At 45.2% G+C, this 22,599-nt stretch overlaps 1 protein-coding gene across 2 annotated transcripts in view; it reads left to right on the top strand.

Moving 5' to 3' along the window:
* Nucleotides 1-22,599, top strand: part of TCF7L2 (transcription factor 7-like 2 (T-cell specific, HMG-box)) — a 128,706-nt gene that overhangs the window by 40,992 nt on the left and 65,115 nt on the right. The window contains exon 2 of one of the 2 annotated variants that reach the window (XM_011967520.1): nucleotides 9,359-9,499. In XM_011967520.1, coding sequence (XP_011822910.1) covers nucleotides 9,359-9,499 — 141 coding nt within the window. Of the gene's footprint in view, nucleotides 1-9,355; nucleotides 9,500-22,599 lie in introns of both variants that reach the window. The other variant, XM_011967521.1, reaches the window with a different exon arrangement.

Below are 22,599 nucleotides of genomic sequence, written 5' to 3'. Positions count from 1 at the left end.
CACACACACAGCCCACACACACAGCCCACACACACAGCCCACATACACGCACACACAATTTAGGATTTTCCCCCTTCTCTCAAAAGTCCTCTTTAACATGATTTGTACTAATAAAGTTATAAATGTCTGGAGTTAGAAGATAGCCAAAGTTTTGGGTGGCGTAAGAGATAATTCATCCCAGACTGCACACTCCTTATGCCATGAAAACTTCACCTCTCCTTTTCAAGCTGAGAAACCCCAAATACACTACAAATACGTTACAAGGCAGCTGTCACATCACCATAGGCCAAGCAGAAGGCATTGTGGATGCCCTGGGTATATACTCTCTGACACAGCGGTGACTGCCTACGCAGTCAGATTTGTGACAGTGTGATTCTTTTTGGAATTCATACACTGGGGCAAGGATTGGAACCAAGGTTGCCAGTGAATGGGGCCGGCAAGTCTTGTTTTCAAGTTTCCTTGTGTGTTCCCATTCTGAACAAGGTGGTGGCAAGTTGATCCTGCCTGTGGGAATGCATTGTTCTTGAATATTTATATCTTTATATGCTCCCATTGGGATTTCTCCTTTCATAATGTCTGAAAAGAACTTGTTTTCATTAAAGCCATTTCCATTTCATACGTTTTTATGCAATTTAGCGTTTATGGTGTCTCCTAACCAACATGGTTTGTTTTCATAAACACCCGAGAAGGTTTAAATAACATTTTCTCATAAATTAGCCCTCGTTTGCACAATTATTCAGTTATTGCATCAGGAAGACCCTCTGGAGTTTGATCTTGTCAGGAAACATATTAGCAGAAAATAGTGTGTTATTATCTAATGCTAGTAATTGGTTAGTGGAAATGAGAAAAGAGGATATGTAATTGGGGTTCCTGTGGCTAACAAGATGTGAGCTATGAAAGCATTTCCAGGAGAAATTCCAGGGGTATTCCAGGAACCTGTTATTTACTTTTTAAAACATTTGATTCCCATTGAAAGGGGAGGAGGGCGCTGTTTACCAACACTGCTTTCTTTTTCAGAGCAAATCCATCTAAATTTCCTGAGTGGTAGCTAGCTAGATCCCCTGACACACCTAGCCCCTATGTTGTCTTGACTTGTCAGTCCCATTTTAGGCTGCTAACTTTCTTTTTGTAGGAAATATGTTGGCTTTTAAAGAGAGAATTACCTAGTACACATCACAAGTCCTGATCAGACCCTCTTCTCCCTCCCTTGATTCTGCCCAGTGATGCTCACAGTACACAACACACACCAATACTACTTCCCAAAGGCTGCTTAGGAGAAGGAGCGTCCCTTTAGCAAGAATCTTATTATAAGCACAGTATAATGCTGACTTCATTAGCTAGATTCAGAAAGCTTTCTGCAGCCTGTGCTGCTTGAACCCGAACTTCTGCTTCATGTTCTTTCATAGACAGTCATTGCTGAGTAAGGTGGATGGCTTCTGTGTTAGGCTTAAACATGTGAAATCAACTCCTGTTCTCTCAAAAAGTCATTGATGAGCATGGTTTTTCATGCTTGCTTGCTGACTTGTCTGGAAAGATTATACTGTTAAGGACAGAGGTTCTCTCCGTTGCATAGGGAAATAATGGATATGAAGGTTGCAAGGAGAAGCTTCATTTTCCACCTGCTTGAGGTCGCATCAAACCTCATCCCTGTTGCGGGAAACAAATGGGAGTGATGGCTGGTGTCAGCTAGTGTATGGATGTCCTTGAAATTAGATGTGCCTGCAAAAAGACTTGATTTAATGTTAGCCAGGTCTGTTTGAACTTCATTATTATTATTATTATTATTATTATTATTATTATTTTGAGATGGAGTCTTGCTCTGTCGCCGAGGCTGGAGTGCAGTGGCCTGATCTCGGCTCACTGTAACCTCTGCCTCCTGGATTCAAGCAGTTCTCCTGCCTCAGCCTCCTGAGTATGTGGGATTACAGGGTCCCGTCACCACATCTGGCTAATTTTTGTATTTTTAGTAGACACAGGGTTTCACCATGTTGGCCAGGCTGGTCTCAAACTCCTGACCTCAGGTGCCTGCCTTGACCTCCCAAAGTGCTGGGATTACAGGTGTGAGCCACTACCTTTTTTTTTTCCCCCCCACATGCCTTGGTTAATATCTCAAGTTTGGATAATGGTAAGGTTAACCATTTCACCTTATTACTTTTCATCCCAGTAAAGCCTTGACCTTCACGTATAAAACTAATTTAGTGTCGATACAGTTAAAAAGTCAAAGCATCTCCTTTATTCAGAATTACCCATATAACTTCTTTTTTAATAACTTTATTCCTAACTTGAAAAAAATTTTTTTACCCTTTTTCCCTGTATTGTTTATGATACAATAATGAAAAAAATTATCTTGTTTCCAACTTCTCAATATTTGATAGGTACACTCCCCCCACCCCAAAGGAAAAAAGAAACTGTTGACAAAACTTTGTTTTAGCCAACAAGCACCTTTTGAAATGATGCTGCAAATTCCTATTCATGATGCCATATTCCTAAAATACTTTTTCTTGGTCATGTTGAACTTTTATTCAGTACAAGAAATCTTCGCTCTGTGCACGCGTGTGTGTGTGCGTGCGCGTGTGTGTTTATGTTTGTGTGTGCACATGCATGCATGCATGCAGCCTTTTCTCCTTGGATGTGACTTATTTTAATAAATTTACCCTTTTATTATATAATGGCCATGTCCAGAAATTCAGGCACATTGCTTCTGTACATGAAGAGTCAAGGCCCTAACGAACCCGCTCCTCGGTATTCCACTAGCCATACAGAAGTGGAGTGTTTTGGAGGTGGACACAGCCCTTAGAAGTCATCCAGCAGCCAGCACCCTCATGTGCTGTGTCAGGCTGAGCCCCAGGAATTCAGAGAGTACAGCGCTAGTCAGTGGGAGGGTGGCAGTGGCAGTGACACTGACGCCCTACGCTCTGTCTGTGCTGAGGTCGAGGAGGGGTGAGCAGTGCTTTGTAAAGGTATGTGAAAAGGTGGCCTCTTTCTGTGCTTGTTCTGTTTTGCCTTCTGTTTGGAGCCTTATCTCTTTCTCAGGTGAAGTCTTTGAGGGCTGAGGTAGACTTCATTTCTGCATGCCTTGAGTGCAGAGATGGTGATTACGTTTCAACTTGTGCCAACTTTGAGCAGAGTGGCTGTGTGGTATGGAGGTAGTAAGGGAAGAGGGAGGTGCTGTGTGTGACCTGGACACTTGCCATTCGTGACTCTAGGACATTGCCCTCCACATATACTGATACCCTCACTCACACACACACACACGCGCGCGCGCAAGTGTGGGCCCCTACTCACACCTTGCCACTCACACATGCTCACATTAAAAAAAAAATAATGAGAAAAAAGGGTTGCGTAAATTTGCCATGTGAGTGATGATATCCCAGTCTGGGGAGGAACTGGCTTGTCTTTATGATAAAAATGGTAGCTTATCTGGGGCCCTGATTGCAGTTTCTTTGCCTTTGCATCAAGTTGACAGTGTATTTAAGATATAATTAGTTCCCATCAAAGTTACCTCACCTTCAGAGGTGAGAATTATTGATGGTACATAAAGCTGGATCAGTGTGACCTGTAAAGACCTTACCTCTCTCCAAGGTTACATGTGTGTACGTGGGGTTGGTTGGTTGGTTTGGATGGTTGGTTTTTGGCATCCTTGTGTGTGAATAAATGATAAGAAATATGAGGATGTTACTTTCTCACCGATTTTTAAAAATTGTCAGTTCGCTACTTTGCTTTTTTAGTGGAATGGCCCTTAGCAATATCCTTCTTTTAGATGGCTTTCTTATTGTTCCAAAGAAGCCACATTTCCAAAAGAAAATTCTTCCATTTATGCATAGAACCTTGAACTCTATTCTTTAAAAATCTAGGCTTTAGTTTCAGCTCCTTTTTAGCTGTGTGGTCCTGGACAGGCCCTTTTACATCTCGACTTGGAGGTTTAAAGAAAATCATAAAGAATTAGATTAGATGATTTCTAAAACTCACTTCATTTTAAAACTCTGATCTTTCAGAGACCCACAAATCCGTTCCCTCTTGCTGTGGAGGAGAAAATACATGAAAATTTGAATCCACATGCATTTGTCAGGGTTCTCCAGAGACACAAAACCAATAGGATGTATGTGTTTATGTAGAGAGATTTGCAATAAGGAACTGGCTCACCCAGTCATGGAATTCCATAATCTGCATCATTAAGTGTCATGATCTGTAGCTGGGAAGCTGGAGACCCAGGAAAGTCCATGGTGACGCTCTAGTCTTAGTCTAAAGGCTGGAAGACTGGTACAACTGACGGTGTAATTCCTGTTCGAAGGTTGGCGGGGCTCGAACCCAGAGATACTGCTTTAGCTCAAGTCCGAAGGCAGTTACTCAGGAGGATGCCCCCTGATTCGGAGGAAGATTGGCCTTGTATTCTATTCCGGCCTTCAGCTGGTTGGCTGAGGCCTGCTCATATCAAGGAGGGCCATCTGCCTTGCTCAGTGAATGTTAAATTTATTCAAAAATATCCTCAGAGAAACATCCAGAATAATGTATAACCAAATATCTGGGCACCCTGTGACTTAGTCAAACGGACACATAAGGCCAGGCATGGAAGCTCACGCCTGTAGCAATCCCAGCACTTTGGGAGACCGAGGCTGGCGGATTACTTGAGGCCAGGAGTTGGAGACCTGCCTGGCCAACATGGTGAAACCCCATCTCTACCAAAAAAATAAAACATTAGCCGGGAGTGGTGGTGCACGCCTGTATTCCCAGCTACTCGGGAGGCTGAGTCACGAGAATCGCTTGAACGCAGGAGGCGGAGGTTGCAGTGAGCCGAGATTGCACCCCTGCACTCCAGCCTGGGTGACAAAGAGAGACTCTATCTCAAAAAACAGAACAAAACAAAACAAACAAACAAAAAAACAAAAATACCCTGACACATAAAATTAATTACCAACGGAGTTTTCTGAGGCAAAGAGTAGTAAAGCTCTTGCCTTTTTCTTCTTGCCTATGAGGTTGGTTCAGATTCTTCTAATAGCCAATGGTTGTTGGCCAGTTTTACTCTGAATGACACCTTTCTTTCTTTTTATTCAGGTTTCCCTCTGTCACCCAGGCTGGAGTGCAGGGGCACAATCATGGCTCACAGCAGCCTTGCGCTTCCAGGCTTAACCAAACCTTTCACCTTGGCCTTCTGAGTAGCTACGGGCCTGCACCACCACATCTGGCTAATATTTTTCTTTTTTAAAAAATTTTTAGTAGAGACGAGGTCTTGCTATGTTGCCCAGTCTAGTCCTGAACTCTTGAGCTCAAGCAGTCCTCTAGCCTTGGCCTCAGAAAGTGCTGGAATTATAGGCGTGAGCCACCGCACCCAGCCCTGAGTGACATTATTTCATACAAAATTCTCATCTCTGGAAGCCTTTGTATTTTTAGGGGTTTTGTTTTTCAAATGCTTTTCACCTCCTTCTATATTTGTTCATTTTTAAATGTTTCCTGGCAGAGCAATTAGTATTTTCTGGCTTGCTAGGTGCTATTCGATTGCATTAGCTTTTGAATATTACCCAGCTAGTTGTGGAGTGGGGCAGTAAGCTCATAAAGAAGCAAGATAGTGGAATACACAAGTATTACTACGACTTTATGGATGGCACACCTGATTCTTGATCCATGTGACTGTGTTCAGATCTGGTTAGCACACGATGACATCAGGTGCTGAGCCACCAGTGAGACTCAAACCCAGCAGCCCTGTCAGTCTACCTTCTCTCTTAACTTGATCCAGCCTCATAACTTCACTTTCCACAGGAGGAATACACCTCTTGAGGTCCTGTGTTACAAATAGGCAGTGTTTCTGGAGAAAGCCAGGAGGCAGATTTTAGTGCTGGTTAGCATCTGTGGCCTCTACTTTCTGGATTTGGTGCATTTTGGAGACCACAGAATGCCATGAAATAGCTCAGTGCTGCCAGTGGCGTTGACAGGGACACTAGAGGTAAAGGAGGGCCCTTGGGGCAATTCCAGCAGGGGGGTGGTGGCTGAAAGTCCTAGTCTTCTTTCTGCAGAGACTGGCCACTGCTTCATTCTTTCAAGAAGCACCAAATCCCTACTTTAGTACTTTGCCTTGTAACAGCCCACTCATGATGTCAGGAGAATGAAACTCATGGGGCCTTCATTTACTTTTATCCTGTAACACCTCCAATTTTTCCCACATCCTCCCTTGATTCGTGGATGGACAACTATGGAGGCCAGTCTGGCTGAGGTGACGACTGCTTCAGTCAAAATTCTTCTCTGTCTCCTCAACCCCAATTCAGACTGGCCTGAGCAAAATGCATGTATTGATCCATAACTGAAAAGTCCAGAGCGGTCAGGCATCAGGCATGGCTGGATCCAGAGGCCCATATATTAGAACCATCTCTTTCCAGTTCTGGGCTCTGCTAGCCTCCCAGTTGGTTTTACTGCACAGAGGTTTATTCAAGTCCAAAGAGATCTTATGTTTGTCTACAAGTCTGTGACCTTGATTCTGAACCTGTGTCTATGGGAAGGGGTTGCAGTGTCTGAGTGAGCTTGTACTGTGTAAACTCTCCCACTTCTGAAGCTGGGTGTGGGGTTCACTCCACTAAGCTACATGGCTTTAGAGTCAGGGGACTGCCCCCTAAGTAGTTGGCAGTAATTGTTACCAGAAAAATCATGAATGGACATTGAGCAGAAAACTCAGCAGATGTTTATTTCCTGGTCTTGAGGATTTGTTGAAGAGTTTTTTGTTTGTTTGTTTTTTAAGAAAGACTCAAAGGAGGAGGGGGGAGAAACTATAGTTATTTTATCATGGTATAAAAAGATTTTGTAGTTGTATATACATTTGAACTTTTTATAAGACATCTCCTACCCCCCTAAAATTGGAAGTCATTTATTAAGACTTTGTATTCTGTAAGAGGATTGGAAATGAATAATTAAGAACATTAAAGAGGACAGCTGGGGGGCGGTGGGGAAGTGTGGTTTTGAAGGGGTAATAAACCTCCTTCCGGCCACACACACACACACACACACACAGGAAAGGAAAGCAGTGTAGCCCGGTAAGATAAGGTGGAGAATAAGGTTAGGGGTAAGGTTAATTCTACAAGTTCAAAGCCAGTAGCCCCTGATGCAATGCTGGACGTGAACTGTAAATTTGGCTCTGAGGTTCCCAGGCATGGGAGAATATCTAGATCTGTACAGAGAGGTTGTGTGTGTGTTTAACATTTCCATAAGGTACAATTTCCTCTAAGAATAAAGGCCATGAGGAAATGCCCGTGGAAGATAAAGAAGAGCATGTGGTCTGTGGCAACCACGGATTCATTTCTTTCCCAGCGCGTTCTCTGGGGCACTTTGGTAACTCTGCCTCTTTGCTCTCAGCATTGTGTTAGAAAATAAAGCAAGCAGACAGGGATTAAACCCTCATGTTGCTGGGTTCCTTCTAGAAACAATTGGAGGGCTAACCGAGTCACCTTTGGTGGAAGGCAGTAACGTGAGTCACTGCTGTGGCTGGACTGAATAGGATAGCCTTAGCTGTAAAATTGGGCTGATCTTTCAAATGGACTCATGCTTGCCTAATGACTCACGCTCCTGTTTACAAATCAGCTCTGTGAAGAAATGCAGAGTGGGACGCTCTGCTTCCCAGACGGAGACCTTAGACCTCCAGGGGTGGAGAACCAAGTACTTCCTCTGGTGCTCAGCTTCCCTTCCTGGGGGCAGATCTCTCAGCTTCTGGCAGTTAGTTGATTGCTCTCAAAATCCAGACACAGGGTCAGCTGCAGCCAGCATGGGCCCTGGAGTAGTAGCTCCAGTTATGGGGCAGCAATGGCCGCCTCTCATTTTGGGAGCTCACTTTGCCTGTGGATGGTTTCAATCCATCTGGATAAACTTGGAGCCCATGGGAATACCATGTACTGTGGTAACCATGTACATTGCTCTAAAGACGTGGCTGCTGTGGTATACATTTTTCCTTTATTTTTATCAATTTCCTCTTTTCCAGAGTCTTCCATACCCACTATGTCTACTGTGATAGTGAACGTAAAAAACGTACAAGATGTTGGTGTTATCCTCAATCTCTTAGTCTTAATCCTGAACAAATTACGCGAAAAAATTGTTCATGGAGTTTTTCCTCGTATAAAACTTTTTGCAATGAATATAAAAGGCATAGCTATTTCTCTTTTTTAAAAAAGGAAAGCAGAATAATATTTCTTGGTTGCAAAGTCGCCCTTCTTGGACCCCAAGTTGTTTTTTACAGCCCTAAATTCTCTTGTTTATAGAGCCATAGACAGGCCAATGGGTCTCTACAGCAGGCACCTGCATGAGTTGACTGGGACCTGGTCTATATTACCCTCTGCCATTTACTAGCTGTGTGACCTTGGGCATGCTCCTTACAGTCTCTGAGTCAGTTTCCTCCTCTGTGAAATGGGCATGATACTACCTACCTCATAAAGTAGGTGTGAGGATTAATGGAGTAAGAGGCACACTCCTGTCCAGGGCCCCAGACAGAGTAGGCTGTCAGTAAACTGTAGTAGTTATTGTGACAGGGTTTGAAATTCAAATTAACACATATCTCTTGAGCACCCAAGGTGTGTGCTGCCAGATCTTTCAGGGGGTCCAGGATTGGTAGTATAGTTGCTTTTCTCAAAAGACTGTCGCCTGGCAGAGGAAAAGGTGTTAAGGTATGAGTGAAGACAGATCAACCAAGCATGGTGCTGCTTGCCTGAGATCTCAACACTTTGGGAGGCCGAAGTAGAAGGATTGCCTGAGCCCAGGAGTTCGAGATCAGCCTGAGCAACATAGCAAGATTCTGTCTCCACACACACAAAAATAAAAAGATTAGCTGGGTGTGGTGGTGTGTACCTGTAGTCCTAACTGTTTGGGAGGCTGAGACAGGAGGATTGCCCAGAAGTTTAAGTTCAATCCGGGCAACATAGCAAGACCCCATCTCTTTAAAAAAAAAAATCAGCTCCCCAAACAGCTGAAGTATTAAGTGGAACCATATGTAATTGTATTTTTGTGGGACAGAAATACCAGCAATTTCACATAACTAATAGATTCAGTAAGGTAAGTTGAGAGAGAAAATGCTAGCTAGGTGATTCTTGAGAGGCTCAGAGGAAGGGGAGGCCATGCCCATTAGGAGAATGGTGGGTAGGGGTGAGAATACAGAACAGGAAGGCTGCCTGGAGGAGGCTGCATTTCAGATGTTCCTAGAAGGGACCCTGAGCTGGATGGCAGGGAAATGGGAGAGTTCTGATTTGCGCTGGGAACTATAATCCCTCTTGCTTGGAGCTTCTGTAGAAATGTGGGTTAGGGTAGAAAGGAAGGCTGGGGGCTGTGTGTGCCTTGGTGACGTGTCCCCCTCACTCCCGAGCCTTACTCTGTTCCCCTTTCTTCCTGGCAGCAGAGCCCCCTCCCTTGCTGCACTCAGGGACATGACTGTCAGCACTTCTACCCCCCCTCAGACTTCACTGTCAGCACTCAAGTCTTCAGGGACATGAAAAGGAGCCACTCCTTACAAAAAGTTGGGGAGCCCTGGTGTATTGAGGTAGGTCTCGGAGCAGAATGACGGTATGAGATGAGTTAGCTCTGAAATGAAGCCGCCCATCCAAAGTTTACCTCTCTCTAGGGCAGGGCCCATCCTCTGCGGTCCCTGAATTCTTGGCGGGTCACTGTCATTTCGGGTGCCATGATGTCTGGGTGTGCTGACCACTGATAGGGATATCATAGCCATAAAAATGCCTGTTTACAAGGAGAGGGTGGAGGGTGGTGCTCCCATGCTTCCAGGATACCTGGCTCCCAGTGAAGGCCTCGTGATCCAGTGCCACACGTAACTTCCGTGAAAATGAGGAACACAACATTGTCCCATTAAACTTGGCCCCAGGAAGTGTCTCCCGGGACTCTTCACAGTTCGCAACGGAGAAGCTACCACCTCAACTTCGCCTCCGTTACTAGTAATTTAGAACTTAAAGATTTTCTTTTAAAATTCAGGGTGCTGGAAAATGCCCGCTTTGCCTCGACAGTACCTCCCAGAGGCAGCCGTGAATGGCTTTACTTGCAGGTGTTGCTCTCCAAGGACAGGAAGCATTGTTAATTTCCTTTAAATAACTCAGTACAACATCAATCCCCCACACTGCTCAGTGCTTGCGAGTGGCAGTTCTCTTCAAATTAGTAGTCCTAAAGAAAAAAGAACATCTAGAATATGCTTTTATCTTGAGAAAAGCAAAAGTCAATGCAGATGAAAAATTTTCAAGGAACGCTTAGATTTAAACAGCAAATGATTTAGTACTAATGTTAGCTTTTAGAAAAAGAAAACTGAATATTTATGAACCGATTAATAAAGCCTCTGTTTTTAAAAACATTTATTGTATACCTACTGGGTGCTGTGCGATGTGTTAGAGCCACAGGAACAGAAAGCAGTGTCTCCAGCAGGCAGAAACCTGGAGTGATATATATGTACGTAAGTCTTGCTGTTGGAGAGAGAAAACGTGGAATAAATCATCTTTAAAAGTTTGTTCTGGCATAGGAAGTGATAAATAGCCATATAAGAGAACTAGAAACTGTAAAAATATATAAAGAAAATGTAAATACCTATATTCTTATTACCTATTGATAATCTCTCTGTTTTTTTTTTGAGATGGAGTCTCGTTCTGTTGCCCAGGCTGGAGTGCGGTGGCGCGATCTCAGCTCACTGCAACCTTTGCTTCCCGGGTTCAAGCGATTCTCCTGCCTCAGCCTCCTGAGTAACTGGACTACATGTGCACGCCACCAAGCCCAGCTACTTTTTGTATTTTTAGTAAAGACGGGCTTTCACCGTGTTAGCCAGGATGATCTCGATCTCCTGACCTCGTGATCCGCCTGTCTCGGCCTCCCAAAGTGCTGGGGTTACAGGTGTGAGCCACCGCACCTGGCCTTTTTTATTTTTCAATTTTTTTTTTTGAGATGGAGTCTCACTCTGTCTCCCAGGCTGGAGTGTGTGATCTTGGCTCACTGTGACCTCCACCTGCCAGGTTCAAGAAATTCTCCTGCCTCGTGAGTAGCTGGGATTACAGGTGTTTGCCACCACACCCGGCTAATTTTTGTATTTTTAGTAGAGACGGGATTTTGCCATGTTGGTCAGACTGGTCTTGAACTCCTGACCTCAGGTCATCCGCCTGCCTCGGCCTCCCAAAGTGCTGGGATTACAGGCGTGAGCCACCATGTCTGTCTGATAATCTCTCGATATTTGGATACGTTTCCAAATTTCTAATCATTCATGTGCACAAAATTGGGATTATACCTCATAAGGTTTTGCAAATTCTTTCTACTTTTAATTCTAGGAACACTTTTTGATATTATAACATACCTAATTCTCTTTAGTAACTTCATGTACTAAAGTGGAAATCCTCTGGTCCAACTATTCCCTGTTAGCCAAATGTGCATAAAACTGAAGATGTGGCTGGGTGCAGTGGCTCACACCTGTAATCCTAGCACTTTGGAAGGCTGAGGTGGGCAGATCACCATGTCGGGAGTTCGAGACCAGTGAAACTCGTCTCTACTAAAAATAACGAAAATTAGTTGGGCGTGGTGGCACGCGCCTGTAATCCCAGCTACTTGGGAGGCTGAGGCAGGAGAATCGCTTGAACCCGGGAGACAGAGGTTACAGTGAGCCGAGATTGCACCACTGTACTCCAGCCTGGGCAACAGAGTGAGACTCCGTCTCAAAATGTTTCTGGAGTCCTTCAGACTTTTGCTGTCTTGCACGCTTGCCTCTGATCTTACATGTTCTTGGGCCGTGCCTATGTCTTGATTACCTGGAGCTACTGCCTGTGTGTGTAAGGAGCATGCCCTTTAACTGGCCTGGGTCTGATAGAGCAGGGAGGCCCCCTTTCTTCTGCATTAGCCATGGCCTGGTGGAAGATTTTTTTCAGTAGCCTGTAGTTGGTTCAGCTTTTAATAAGCATAGCTGTTCATTCTGGCTATTTACGTTAAGATGATATGAATATAGCTATTCTCCCATCAGAGCCTGGCACATGGTAACTCATTAATCTTTGGTTGGCGGCAGGAGGTAGATAAAGGAACTGGGCACCCATTTTAAGTATGAGGAAAACGAAACAGAAAGACTGGGTTTCTTCCTTATAACTCAAGATCCGCAGGAGCTGATTAGATCCCTGGCGCCAGTGACTGAGCATTTCTCAGCCTTGTCCTCAGAACCCAGCAGCATCTCCCAGGGACGTGCCAAAATGCCACGTTTCCAGGATGTCATCTAAATCTGTAAACCGTGAATAGGTGAGATATAAAGATGCCACTTAATGGGCTGTGCCACCTTGGGCAAGTTACCCGACTGATCTGTGCTTCAATTTCTCCATCAGTGATAAAGGTTCACATACGGGCTATATATAAAGGGAGTGCTTGGTGAGAGAGTTGGTGGGCTCAGACTGGTGCAGGCAATTAGCAGGATTCTTGAGGAATCACACCCTGATGGTGCGTCCGTGTGATGGGCTGGTCGCTGCTGGAGTAGCTCAGTTATGTGTTCCCTGTAGGTTTTCATGGAAATTCACATGTAACATTCCTAGTACCTACTTCAAGAATTTTGGTGGTGGCTGGGCGTGGTGGGTCACACCTGCAATCTCAGCACTTTGGGAGGCCGAGGCAGGTGGATCACAAGGTGTCAGGAGTTCAAGACCACCCTGGCCAACATGGTGAAACCCCGTCTCTACTAAAAATACAAAAATTAGCCAGGCGTGGTGGCACATGCCTGTAATTCCAGTTACTTGGGAGGCTGAGGCAGGATAATTGCTTGAACCTGGGAGGCAGAGGTTGCAGTGAGCCAAGATAGCACCACTGCACTCCAGCCTGGGTGACGGAGCAAGACTCCCTCGGTGGGGGGGTGGGGGCAGGGGAAGAATTTTGGTGATGTCTCAAAATCCTGATCCCACAGCATGGGTGTGATAGAAATAGCTCTGCAGAGTGTGGTGGGGACCTCCTGTGACTGGTCATAAGAACTAAGTTTGAGTCCAGCCCTCACTTTTTTGACAAGGTGCTTCCCTGCTCTGTGATGCAATTCCTGCATCTGCAAAAAAGGGGGTGGTCATGGGATATTCCCCCAGTCTGCTCCACTGGGTACCTACAGAGATCCCTTGACATTTAACACAGGCTTCCTGTGATCCAGGAACTATTGTAAGAATTACTGTAACTACCTCCTATATTAACTTTTCCAAACCTTGATAGCAACCTTATGAGGGAGGTGCTGTGATTATTCCCATTTTGCAATTAAGGTAACTGAGCCAGAGAGAGAGAAAGCAACATCCCTGAGATCACACAGCTGAAGAGTGATAGCTATAAAATTACTGGTAATGAAGGGCCATGGTTATTGGCCATGGTTCAGAGCCGTGATACCAGCCATCTTCCACTTGTTCAGGGAGAACGTGTTTGATCCTTTTCTTCACTCAGCCACCTTAGGAGTTGGGAGGAAATTTTGGTTCCGGATCCCTAAGTTCTTACAAGTCTCAACAGTTGTACTTTCTGTCCCATCCACATTTCAAATTCATTGTCCCTTCTCTTTCTTTCCATGTAATTTAGCCGGATTCGAACCCTTTAGATCCCTTCCTCTAGGGAATTAAGGTTGGTAGACCAGCTGAGTAAATGTGACTCAGAAAGTCAATATCCACCTGGGCAGGGATGAGTCATTTCTTTCTAGTTAGCTATTCATGTACATTTTAAAGCTCGCCACACAAAGTCATTACATTGAGGCTATTAACATGTTTAATAGTGACAATAATAGGGTGTGACCCATGGCATATAACCGCATTCAGATAAGAAGAAAGAGTTTTCTTTTTTTTTCTTCCTGTAATTGCTCAGTCAATACCATTTTCACGGAAATACTTGCAAACAAACTTTTAAAAAGTTCTTTGTCCAAACCCTTCCCTGATTCCTTGTTTCCTTCCTCTTCAGGGGTTCTATAAACTTTTCCTGATCAGTGGCCGGGGATTAGCGAGATGGTGCACTCTGTCCTTGTGATTTTGTGGTTGACCTACCCTTTTGCTGGTGTTCAGCCAGTTTTTATTGCATTTTTTGGGGGGTGTGTGTGCGCGTGCACACGCATGTGTGTATTTTCAGGAGGGGGCACATTATTGCTGCTACTTGCTTGTTAACCTCTCAATCTAGAAATTTCAGGGAAGAAGAGACTTCCGCTAAATTTGCCAAGCTAGACGCATAAACAAGGAGTTAGCCATTTTGGTGAGAGGAAATGAAACTTTTCTTGGGTTTATTAGACCACATCCTATGTGGCTTATTATATGTCTGATTTCTAAAAAGCATGTCATCATGGTCAAAGTTTTATTTTTGCTTGTTAGTCATTTGAAACAAATATAGATATTGCTTCATTTCCTGGGTACTGTATTTTTCAGTACGTGATATGTATGGAAAATTTGGATCTACACAATGAAGTGCACTAGAAGGGAAGTATTTGCTAATTTATAAGTCTCTACATTATAACTTTGGATTAGCAAGCATTCTGCTAACTAAACATTTTCATTTATCTCCTACCCCTGATTATATAAAGAAGCAGATGAGACAACCAAAGAAATACCCCTCCAAGACAAAGTGAATATTTTGAAATACTTCCTCTCAGTCGTTTAAAAAATGTGATTTAAAAATCATAGGTGGGATTATACGATACATGCACTTGTTTTCTGTTTATTTTACATCTCTCTATACTAGAAACACTTTCCTATGTATGCCACAGAAACTCTTTGTGAAAGTACTAATGGTTATCTCTCCTGTGCCTTTATATGCTTAGCTGTTGCCCCAACGAACACAGACTGTTTCCAAAGTTCTGCTGTTGGCCGGGCACTGTGGCTCATGCCTCAAATCTCAACACTTTGAGAGGCCGAGGCAGGTGGGTCACTTGAGGCCAGGATTTGAGATCAGCCTGGCCAACATGGCAAAACGCTGTCTCTACTAAAAAAATACAAAAATTAGTTGGGCACATGGTCCCAGCTACTCAGGAGGCTGAGGCAGGAGAATCACTTGAACCCAAGAGGCGGAGGTTGCAGTGAGCCAAGATTGCACCACTGCACTCCAGCCTGGGCAACAGAGTGAGACTCCATCTCAAAAAAACAAACAAACAAAACCAAAAAACAGAGTTCCACTATTAATAGTGCAACTGCATCTCATGTGGCAGAGGGTGTAAGTTGCAAATAGTGAAGAGAGAGTGATTCTGGAACATTCTATAATGCCCCCTTGATGTATGTGACCCCTCATTGCCTTGCATGTATAGCCCCGGATTGTTCTGTGCAAGTGGGCCAGCAAATTCAACTCCTTGTCATCCCCTCTCTACCCCAGTTCATGCTGACTGGGTAGGATGGCAGTTGGGACTACCAGATTATTTTAACTTTTTCCTTCCCCACATTCTCTATCTGCCAATTTTTTTTGTTGAAGTCTTTTAGGCTAAATGAGTAGACAAATTTTCTCTGCTGATCAACCACTGTGGTAGTGTCAGTGGACACTGCCGTTCCTCCCTGGGAATTTTTAATGCCTCAGTGAGGTCATATTCCCAGTGCAGAGGGAACATGACATAGCCCCACTCTACTTATCAGATGCAGAGCTTGCCACCAGGAAAACAGACGCAGAGAAGCCGGGATCATTTCTGGCCCCATTCCCCTCATTGTTCACCATTCCTTGGGCTGCAAAGAGATGTCATTGTAAACGCTATCCTTTTCATTTTGTATACTAAGCAGGAAGCCCAGGCACTCTCCTCGAGGTCTTCCAAGGAGCTCATCCATGCAGAAGATGGGAGTATTCCTGCACCCTGCATCCTAGCTTCAGTGGGCCCACTTGACACCCGCTAGGGCACCGCAAGCTGTGCCCATGTCTCTCCACGTTAGTGGCTACCTCCTTTTTCCCCTTTCGTTGTGAGCCACGTATTTTCTTTGTGTCTCGTGTGACAAAGGTCATTCGTAGAGAAGATTTGGGCCTTTGGTGTGTGACATGGCATCCCCACCGTTGATTGTTTTGGCTCCTCCCCTTTTCTAATGCTGTGAGGTGACAGGTCAGTTTTTAATGGGCTGGTCTGCGTCAAGGGAGAGTATAAATTAGCCTTAAGACTTTGTATTCCATACAGGGTCTCCCATATGAGAATACGCGGTTAGCACTTAGGGAGACGGGCAGACACCACAGGGGTGGTTTTCACATTATCTGCCTATCAGTCAGCGTTTCTGTTGATGTACCTATTTCTCAGGTATTAATCCCTTTTATGATGTCACCAAGGTAGACGTTTGGAATTTGGAAACGGAGAGGAACCATATTTCAGCCCAGACTCTGGAACTTAATTTACTCATTTTTATAAGGGCAGTGATTATTAGGCCAGCAAAATAGCAGATCTGAGTTCTTATTCTTCGTTATAAGGCCTGTCCTATGGACCTTATTGGAAAGGTATTGATTGCATCAGCTGCTGCCGGTTTTGCCAGGAGCACCATCATCTTTCACCTTTTACTTCACACCCATCCGTGTTCTCTGTCACATCTCTGAAAGGCCGTTTCAAACCGGTTTGCATTAAGAAAAATCAGTAATTTCTTTTTTTTTTTTTTTTTTTTTCAGTTTGCTGGAAGCACCATAGAAGGCCAGATTTGCTTTTCCTGGTCAATGTCTGGCTTCTTCTACAGGGGCCAAAAATGAAAGAGGAGCAGCCACACCCTTTTAGATTGTGGCCATGTCACAGCGCACTCACAGCCAGCTTCAGAGGCCGGGGCAGCAGGGAGAAAGGCTCTTGGCTGGGAGGATCTAAATTAGAGGCCTGTTTGTATTCAGAGTGAAAGTTTCTGTTTTGGAAAAGCCAGTTCTCTCCAGAGGGGAGGGTGGGGATGGGAAAGCAACGAAGACACCAGAGAAAGAAGAGTAAGAGGGGGAAGTGAGGGGACATGTAGTGGCCGCAGGACATGGAACCCCCCTGCTCGGCTTCTGCTCCAACCCTACCGGTCACTGGGTCAGACAAGCTTAGCCTGAGCCCCGCAGCACCATCCCTGTCCTGGTGGTAGCCTCTTGTTGTTTGGAAACACAGAGTTGGGGGAGATGACAGTAGCTTGACTGTGATCTACACACAGGACAGGTTGGGAGGGGTCCCGCACACTCTCACTTAGTGCTCATCCCAACTCCTGCCTGCTGGGTTTGTGGCAGCATTTGTGGTAAGCCTTGTGGTTCGCCAGGGGCCAGGGTGACAGGTGAGAAGTCCACTTGTTCGTGAGAAATGAGCTCCACTAGAAAGTAGGAGCAACTTGTAACGAACCAGGGGGAAGTCCAGTGTGTAGGTTGTCACAACTCACTCTCTCGGGACAAATTTCTTTCCTCTTGCCAGTTGTAGAAGAACCCGTGAGGAGGCCAGGTGCGGTGGCTCACGCCTGTAATCCCAGCACTTTGGGAAGCCAAGGTGGGTGGATCACCTACCCGAGGTCAGGAGTTTGAGACCAGCCTGGCCAACATGGTGAAACCCCATCTCCACTAAAAATACAAAAATTAGCCAGGCATGGTGGCAGACGCCTGTAATCCCAGCTCCTCAGGAGGCCGAGACAGGAGAATCACCTGAACCCGGGAGGTGGAAGTTGCAGTGAGCCAAGACTGCACCACTGCACTCCAGCCAGGGTGACAGAGTGAGAAAAAAAAACACTATGAGAAAGATATATAAGATATATGGAGGTAAGAGGGAAAGGTGTACCCTGGAGGGATTGCTTATGGCATCTTTTACTGGCTTCAGAAACACATGTCATGGCCTGATGCGGTAGCTCACGCCTATAATCCCAGCACTTTGGGAGGCTGAGGCGGGCGGATTGCCTGAGGTCAGGAGTCAGAGACCAGCCTGGCCAAAGTGGTGAAACCCTGTCTTTGCTAAAAACACAAAAATTAGCCAGGTGTGGTAGTGTGCCTGTAATTCTAGCTACTCGGGAGGCTGAGGCAGGAGAATCACTTGAACCTGGGAGGTGGAGGTTGCAGTGAGCCAAGATAATGCCACTGCACTCCAGCCTGGGTGACAGAGTGAGACTGTGTCTCAAAAAAAAAAAAAAAAAAAAAAAAAAAAGAAGAAGAAGAAGAAGAAACACATGTCGTACCTGAAGGGAAGATAGGTCCTTTCCCTGCCCTTTCTCCCCATTTCCTTGGTAGGGGTAGCAGTGTCTGACACAGGCTCCTGACCCTTGTGATATAGTGGTATGTTGGGGATGTTTGTTTCTTCTTAGACCTTTCCTGCTTGGGACAACAAAATCTACAAGATCCAGGTCTCTGTTGGGGCTTTCTGCACTGGGGTCTTCCTTGGTCAGGTCACTTGCAACTGTTTTTCAAATCTGCATTCACTGGCATGCAATTCTGTGCCCCTGATTTAAGGTATGAGGGTCAAATGTGAGACGTGGGATTTTTATTAAAAAAATTGTATTTTAGGCCGGGCTCGGTGGCTCATGCCTGTAATCCCAGCACTTTGGGAGGCCGAGGCGGATGGATCACAAGGTCAGGAGTTCGAGGCCAGCCTGGCCAATATGGTGAAACCCCGTCTCTACTGAAAATACAAAAATTAGCCAGGCCCACGTGGTGGCATGCACCTGTAGTCCCAGCTACTCAGGAGGCTGAGGCAGGAGAAGCGCTTCAACCCAGGAAGCAGTGGTTGCAGTGAACCAAGATTATACCACTGCACTCCAGCCTGGGCGACAAAGTGAGACTCTGTCTCAAAACAAAACAAACAAACAAACAAAATGTATTTTAAAGTATATTGTGATCATTGACTTTTTCTTTTGGTCTCCAGTTCTATGAACTGTAATATAAATTCGTATTATTGTCACCACGTAGGACCCAGAACGGCTCTATCACCCTGTACATGTCCTGTTGCTGCCTTTGTGTAGTCACTGGAGATGTGGGTTTGATTTTTATTATTTTCTCCATTTGATATAGATAGTGCTGACTTGATTCACTTCATCCATTCCAGGGCTAATGTTTCACTGTTGATTGTCAGGGGCTCTGCTCTCCTGTTTCTCCAGCCCTCTCCAGCGAAAGAGATGTAACTACAGTGCCATGGTTGTCAGCTTGTTAGTTATTGGCAAGTCGTGGTTGGATTTTCTGTTCTTCATTGTGGGCTGTCCTTGCCCGTACACCTAGCACACTCTGGGCCCCTTTGTGGATTTATGAGAATTCAAGCTAATTCCAACAGTGGCCAAAGAACAAAATAGTGAGGGAAATATGTTATTGCTAACTATGTAGTCCTCAGAGTGAAAATGACTTTGGGAGTATTCTACTTTGAATTATTTATTTTACTCTTTCTCAGGTGTCAGGACAGATTTTCAAGATTTGGGCATAATGTTTAAAATGAAGATGGTATGTCTGTAGATTTTATTGACCCAACTTGGTCCTCCCAGGCTGTCCTCACCAGCCCCACGACTTAGATGAAACCAGGAATGGCAAGAGGAGAGCACCCAAGCCGCCTGCACCAGTCCTCATTGCATCCCCACCCAGGCTCTGGAACGAGCTGCTACACGCACAGGAAGACCAGAGCTGCCGTCTTCCTGGCTGTTGTTCAGAGCTAATGCTCTCTTAGGGAAAAGTGCAATGTAGGGCTATGTGTGCGGTGGAGATCTGCTGTGTGTGCTTGTCCTCCCCCTGGGAAATGAGAGGTGACCTCCGAGGTCCCAGCTCAGAGTGTCACACTTGAGTGAACAGTAGATGATGCTTCTGCCGTGCGTTTTGCTGGGGAAGGTAATAGCCATCGCACACATGTAAATTCTTGTGTAATCCAATTCCTGTCTTTGTAATTACTTGGAGACTTGCCATCGCAGCCAATTGAGAAGTGGGAGCAGTGACCCTGGGCAGAAAGCAGAAATTGGAGGGGAGGGGAGAGGCGGGGAGGTGGCATCCAGAACACAGTTGTAGCTCTCCTGGCTTTACAGCATCTAAAATCACTTCAGGATCAGGAAAAAGCAAAAACATTATAACTGCCCTCCACGCAAGTACCCCAGCTTTTCTGTCCCAAGTGCCCGCTGCCTCTATCTCTCTTTTAGCAGGCTGGAGGAATTCTCAGCGCGGGGTAGAGTCGGGTCATCCGTGACTTAGCTGAGAGGAAGGACTTTTACTGATAAGAAACTCCCATTGTCTGGCAACAGGTTTCTGTAGAGGAATGTCTTCCAGGTGGGAGAAGAATGGTTTTCATTTTTAACAACCACACACTCTAAACAAAGCATCCCAAGCGCGGGTACCTAGCATAGAAAGAGCAAAGTAGCCAGGAAACAAGTTGCTTTTCAGCATCCTCATTGAAATGATAGGGTATTTTAGAAAGTGGGTGGCATTCTTTCCACAAGTATAGCAAGTGTCACTGTGGGGTCTTAGTTCTCTCGAATATGCCTCTAGAAAGCAGAAGGCAAAATGATCAGCTCTGCTCTGAACGTGTTTGCCATTTGTCTGATTGACGTCGGAGACGTGATGTCACTTCTGCAAACACCCACGTGAGAAGGTGTATTTTTTTTTTTTTTCTTATTTGGGTGACAGATTGCATGTTAGGGCACTAAAAGATGAAAGGACTAAATATTTGCTTTAGAAAAACACAGTGGAAGATTCTCTCATCCTCCCCACTGAAAACTGATGGGCTTAGAATGCCATTAACTGAAATGACTGTCTGCAGTTAAACTTACTGCGACCCTCTGGGCATGATTAACAAGTCAGGTGGAAAGGGAAGGTGGAGGAATATACGGATTCTTTTTTCATGTTGTGTGGAACAGGGCACTTTAGTTGAAATTGAGGTTCAAGTTAGCCAAAAGAAATTCCATCTTTCGGCCAGGCGTGGTGGCTCACGTCTGTAATCCCAGCATTTTGGGAGGCTGAAGTGGGTGGATCACCTGAGGTTGGGAGTTCGAGACCAGCCTGACCAACATGGAGAAACCTTTTCTCTACTAAAAGTACAAAATTAGCCGGGTGTGGTGGCGCATGCCTATAATCCCAGCTACTCAGGAGGCTGAGGCAGGAGAATCGCTTGAACTAGGGAGGAGTAGGTTGTGGTGAGCTGAGATCGCGCCATTGCACTCCGGCCTGAGTAACAAGAGCGAAACTCCATCTCCAGGAAAAAAAAAAAAATCCATCCTTCTTCAATGTGTATCTTATCCTTCTCAGTGTTTAATAGGACGTTCTACTCAATGAATTGGTTTCCTCCCTATAAAAAGGAGCAATTTGTTATTCCCTCTTTCAGATTTAATGATAAAGTCATAATTCTTGCGAGCCTTTTGAGGAGGATGTATCTTATCGCATAAGAGAGTGGTTCACGCCTATATTGTCAGTGCTTTGGGAGGCCAAGGATCACTTGGGGGCAGGATTTTGAGACCAGCTCGGGCAACATAGCAAGACCCCATCTCTAAAAAAAATTAGAAAGTTAACCAGGCATGATGGTGCCTACCTGTAGTCCCAGCTACTTGGGAGGTTGAGGCAAGAGAATTTCTTGAGCCCAGGAGTTCGAGACTGCAGTGAGCTCTGAGTGAGCGACTGCACTCCAGCTTGGGCGACAGAACAAAACCTTGCCTCTTACAAAAAAGAAGAGAGGGGCTGGGTGTGGTGACTCACGCCTATAATCCTAGCACTTTGGGAGGCCAAGGCGGTTGTATTGCCTGAGCTCAGGAGTTTGAGACCAGCCTGGGCAACATGGTGAAACCCCATCTCTACTAAAATACAAAAAAATTAGCTGGGCGTGGTGGTGTACGCCTGTAGTCTCAGCTACTCGGGAGGCAGGAGGCGGAGGTTGCGGTGAGCCAAGATCGCGCCACTGCACTCCAGCCTGGGTGACAGAGCATGACTCTGTCTAAAAAAATAAAATAAAAAGAAGTGAGAAAGAATGTGGTTTTGGTACTCGGTGTCTAGGATGTCTGTTTAATGGGATGGTTAGGAGCGTGTGCTCCATACTCTGAGCTCAAACTTTGGCTTTGCCTCTGACCAGCTGAGTGACCATGTGCAACTCACTGTTTATGCCTAAGTTTTTGTATCTGTAAAACCAGGAAATTATTATGCCTGTCTTCACTTATCAGGAGATTTGAATGAATTACAGTATATAAGGCAAGTGACATACATGGAAACTGGCAAACATCTGTATTTTTATTTTTATTTTTTGAGACAGAATCTCGCTCTGTCACCCAGGCTGGAGTGCATTGGCACGATCTCAGCTCACCGCAACCTCCGCCTCCTGGGTTCAAGTGATTCTCCTGCCTCAGGCTCCCGAGTAGCTAGGATTACAGGTGCCCGCCATCACGCCCGGCTAATTTTTTGTATTTTTAGTAGAGACGGGGTTTCGCCATGTTGGCCAGGGTGGTGTGGAACTCCCGACCTCAGGTGATCCATCTTCCTTGGCCTCTCTAAGTGCTGGGATTACAGGCATGAGCACCTGGCCATATCTGTATTTTTTAATTCACTTCTTTGATTTGGGAGGAAGGAAACTTGAACCCTCTTCTTAGTAGCAGTGGGGTATGCTTTAATGTTAATACTACACACCATGTGTTAATTCACTATCTTTCTAGCACTGGATTAAACTTTTCATAAGTATTATTGTTTCACCGTTTCCAGCTACCACTGGAGAGAAAAACCAATATTACTTAAAATTTGTTTAAATAAGCTAGTCGCTAACATGTACTGAGCACTTACTGTGTACCAGGCTCTGCCTTAAGT

This window comes from Mandrillus leucophaeus, unplaced genomic scaffold (genome assembly GCF_000951045.1).
Source record: "Mandrillus leucophaeus isolate KB7577 unplaced genomic scaffold, Mleu.le_1.0 Scaffold80, whole genome shotgun sequence".
NCBI lineage: Eukaryota > Metazoa > Chordata > Mammalia > Primates > Cercopithecidae > Mandrillus > Mandrillus leucophaeus.
This window is presented reverse-complemented; position numbering and strand designations above follow the sequence as displayed.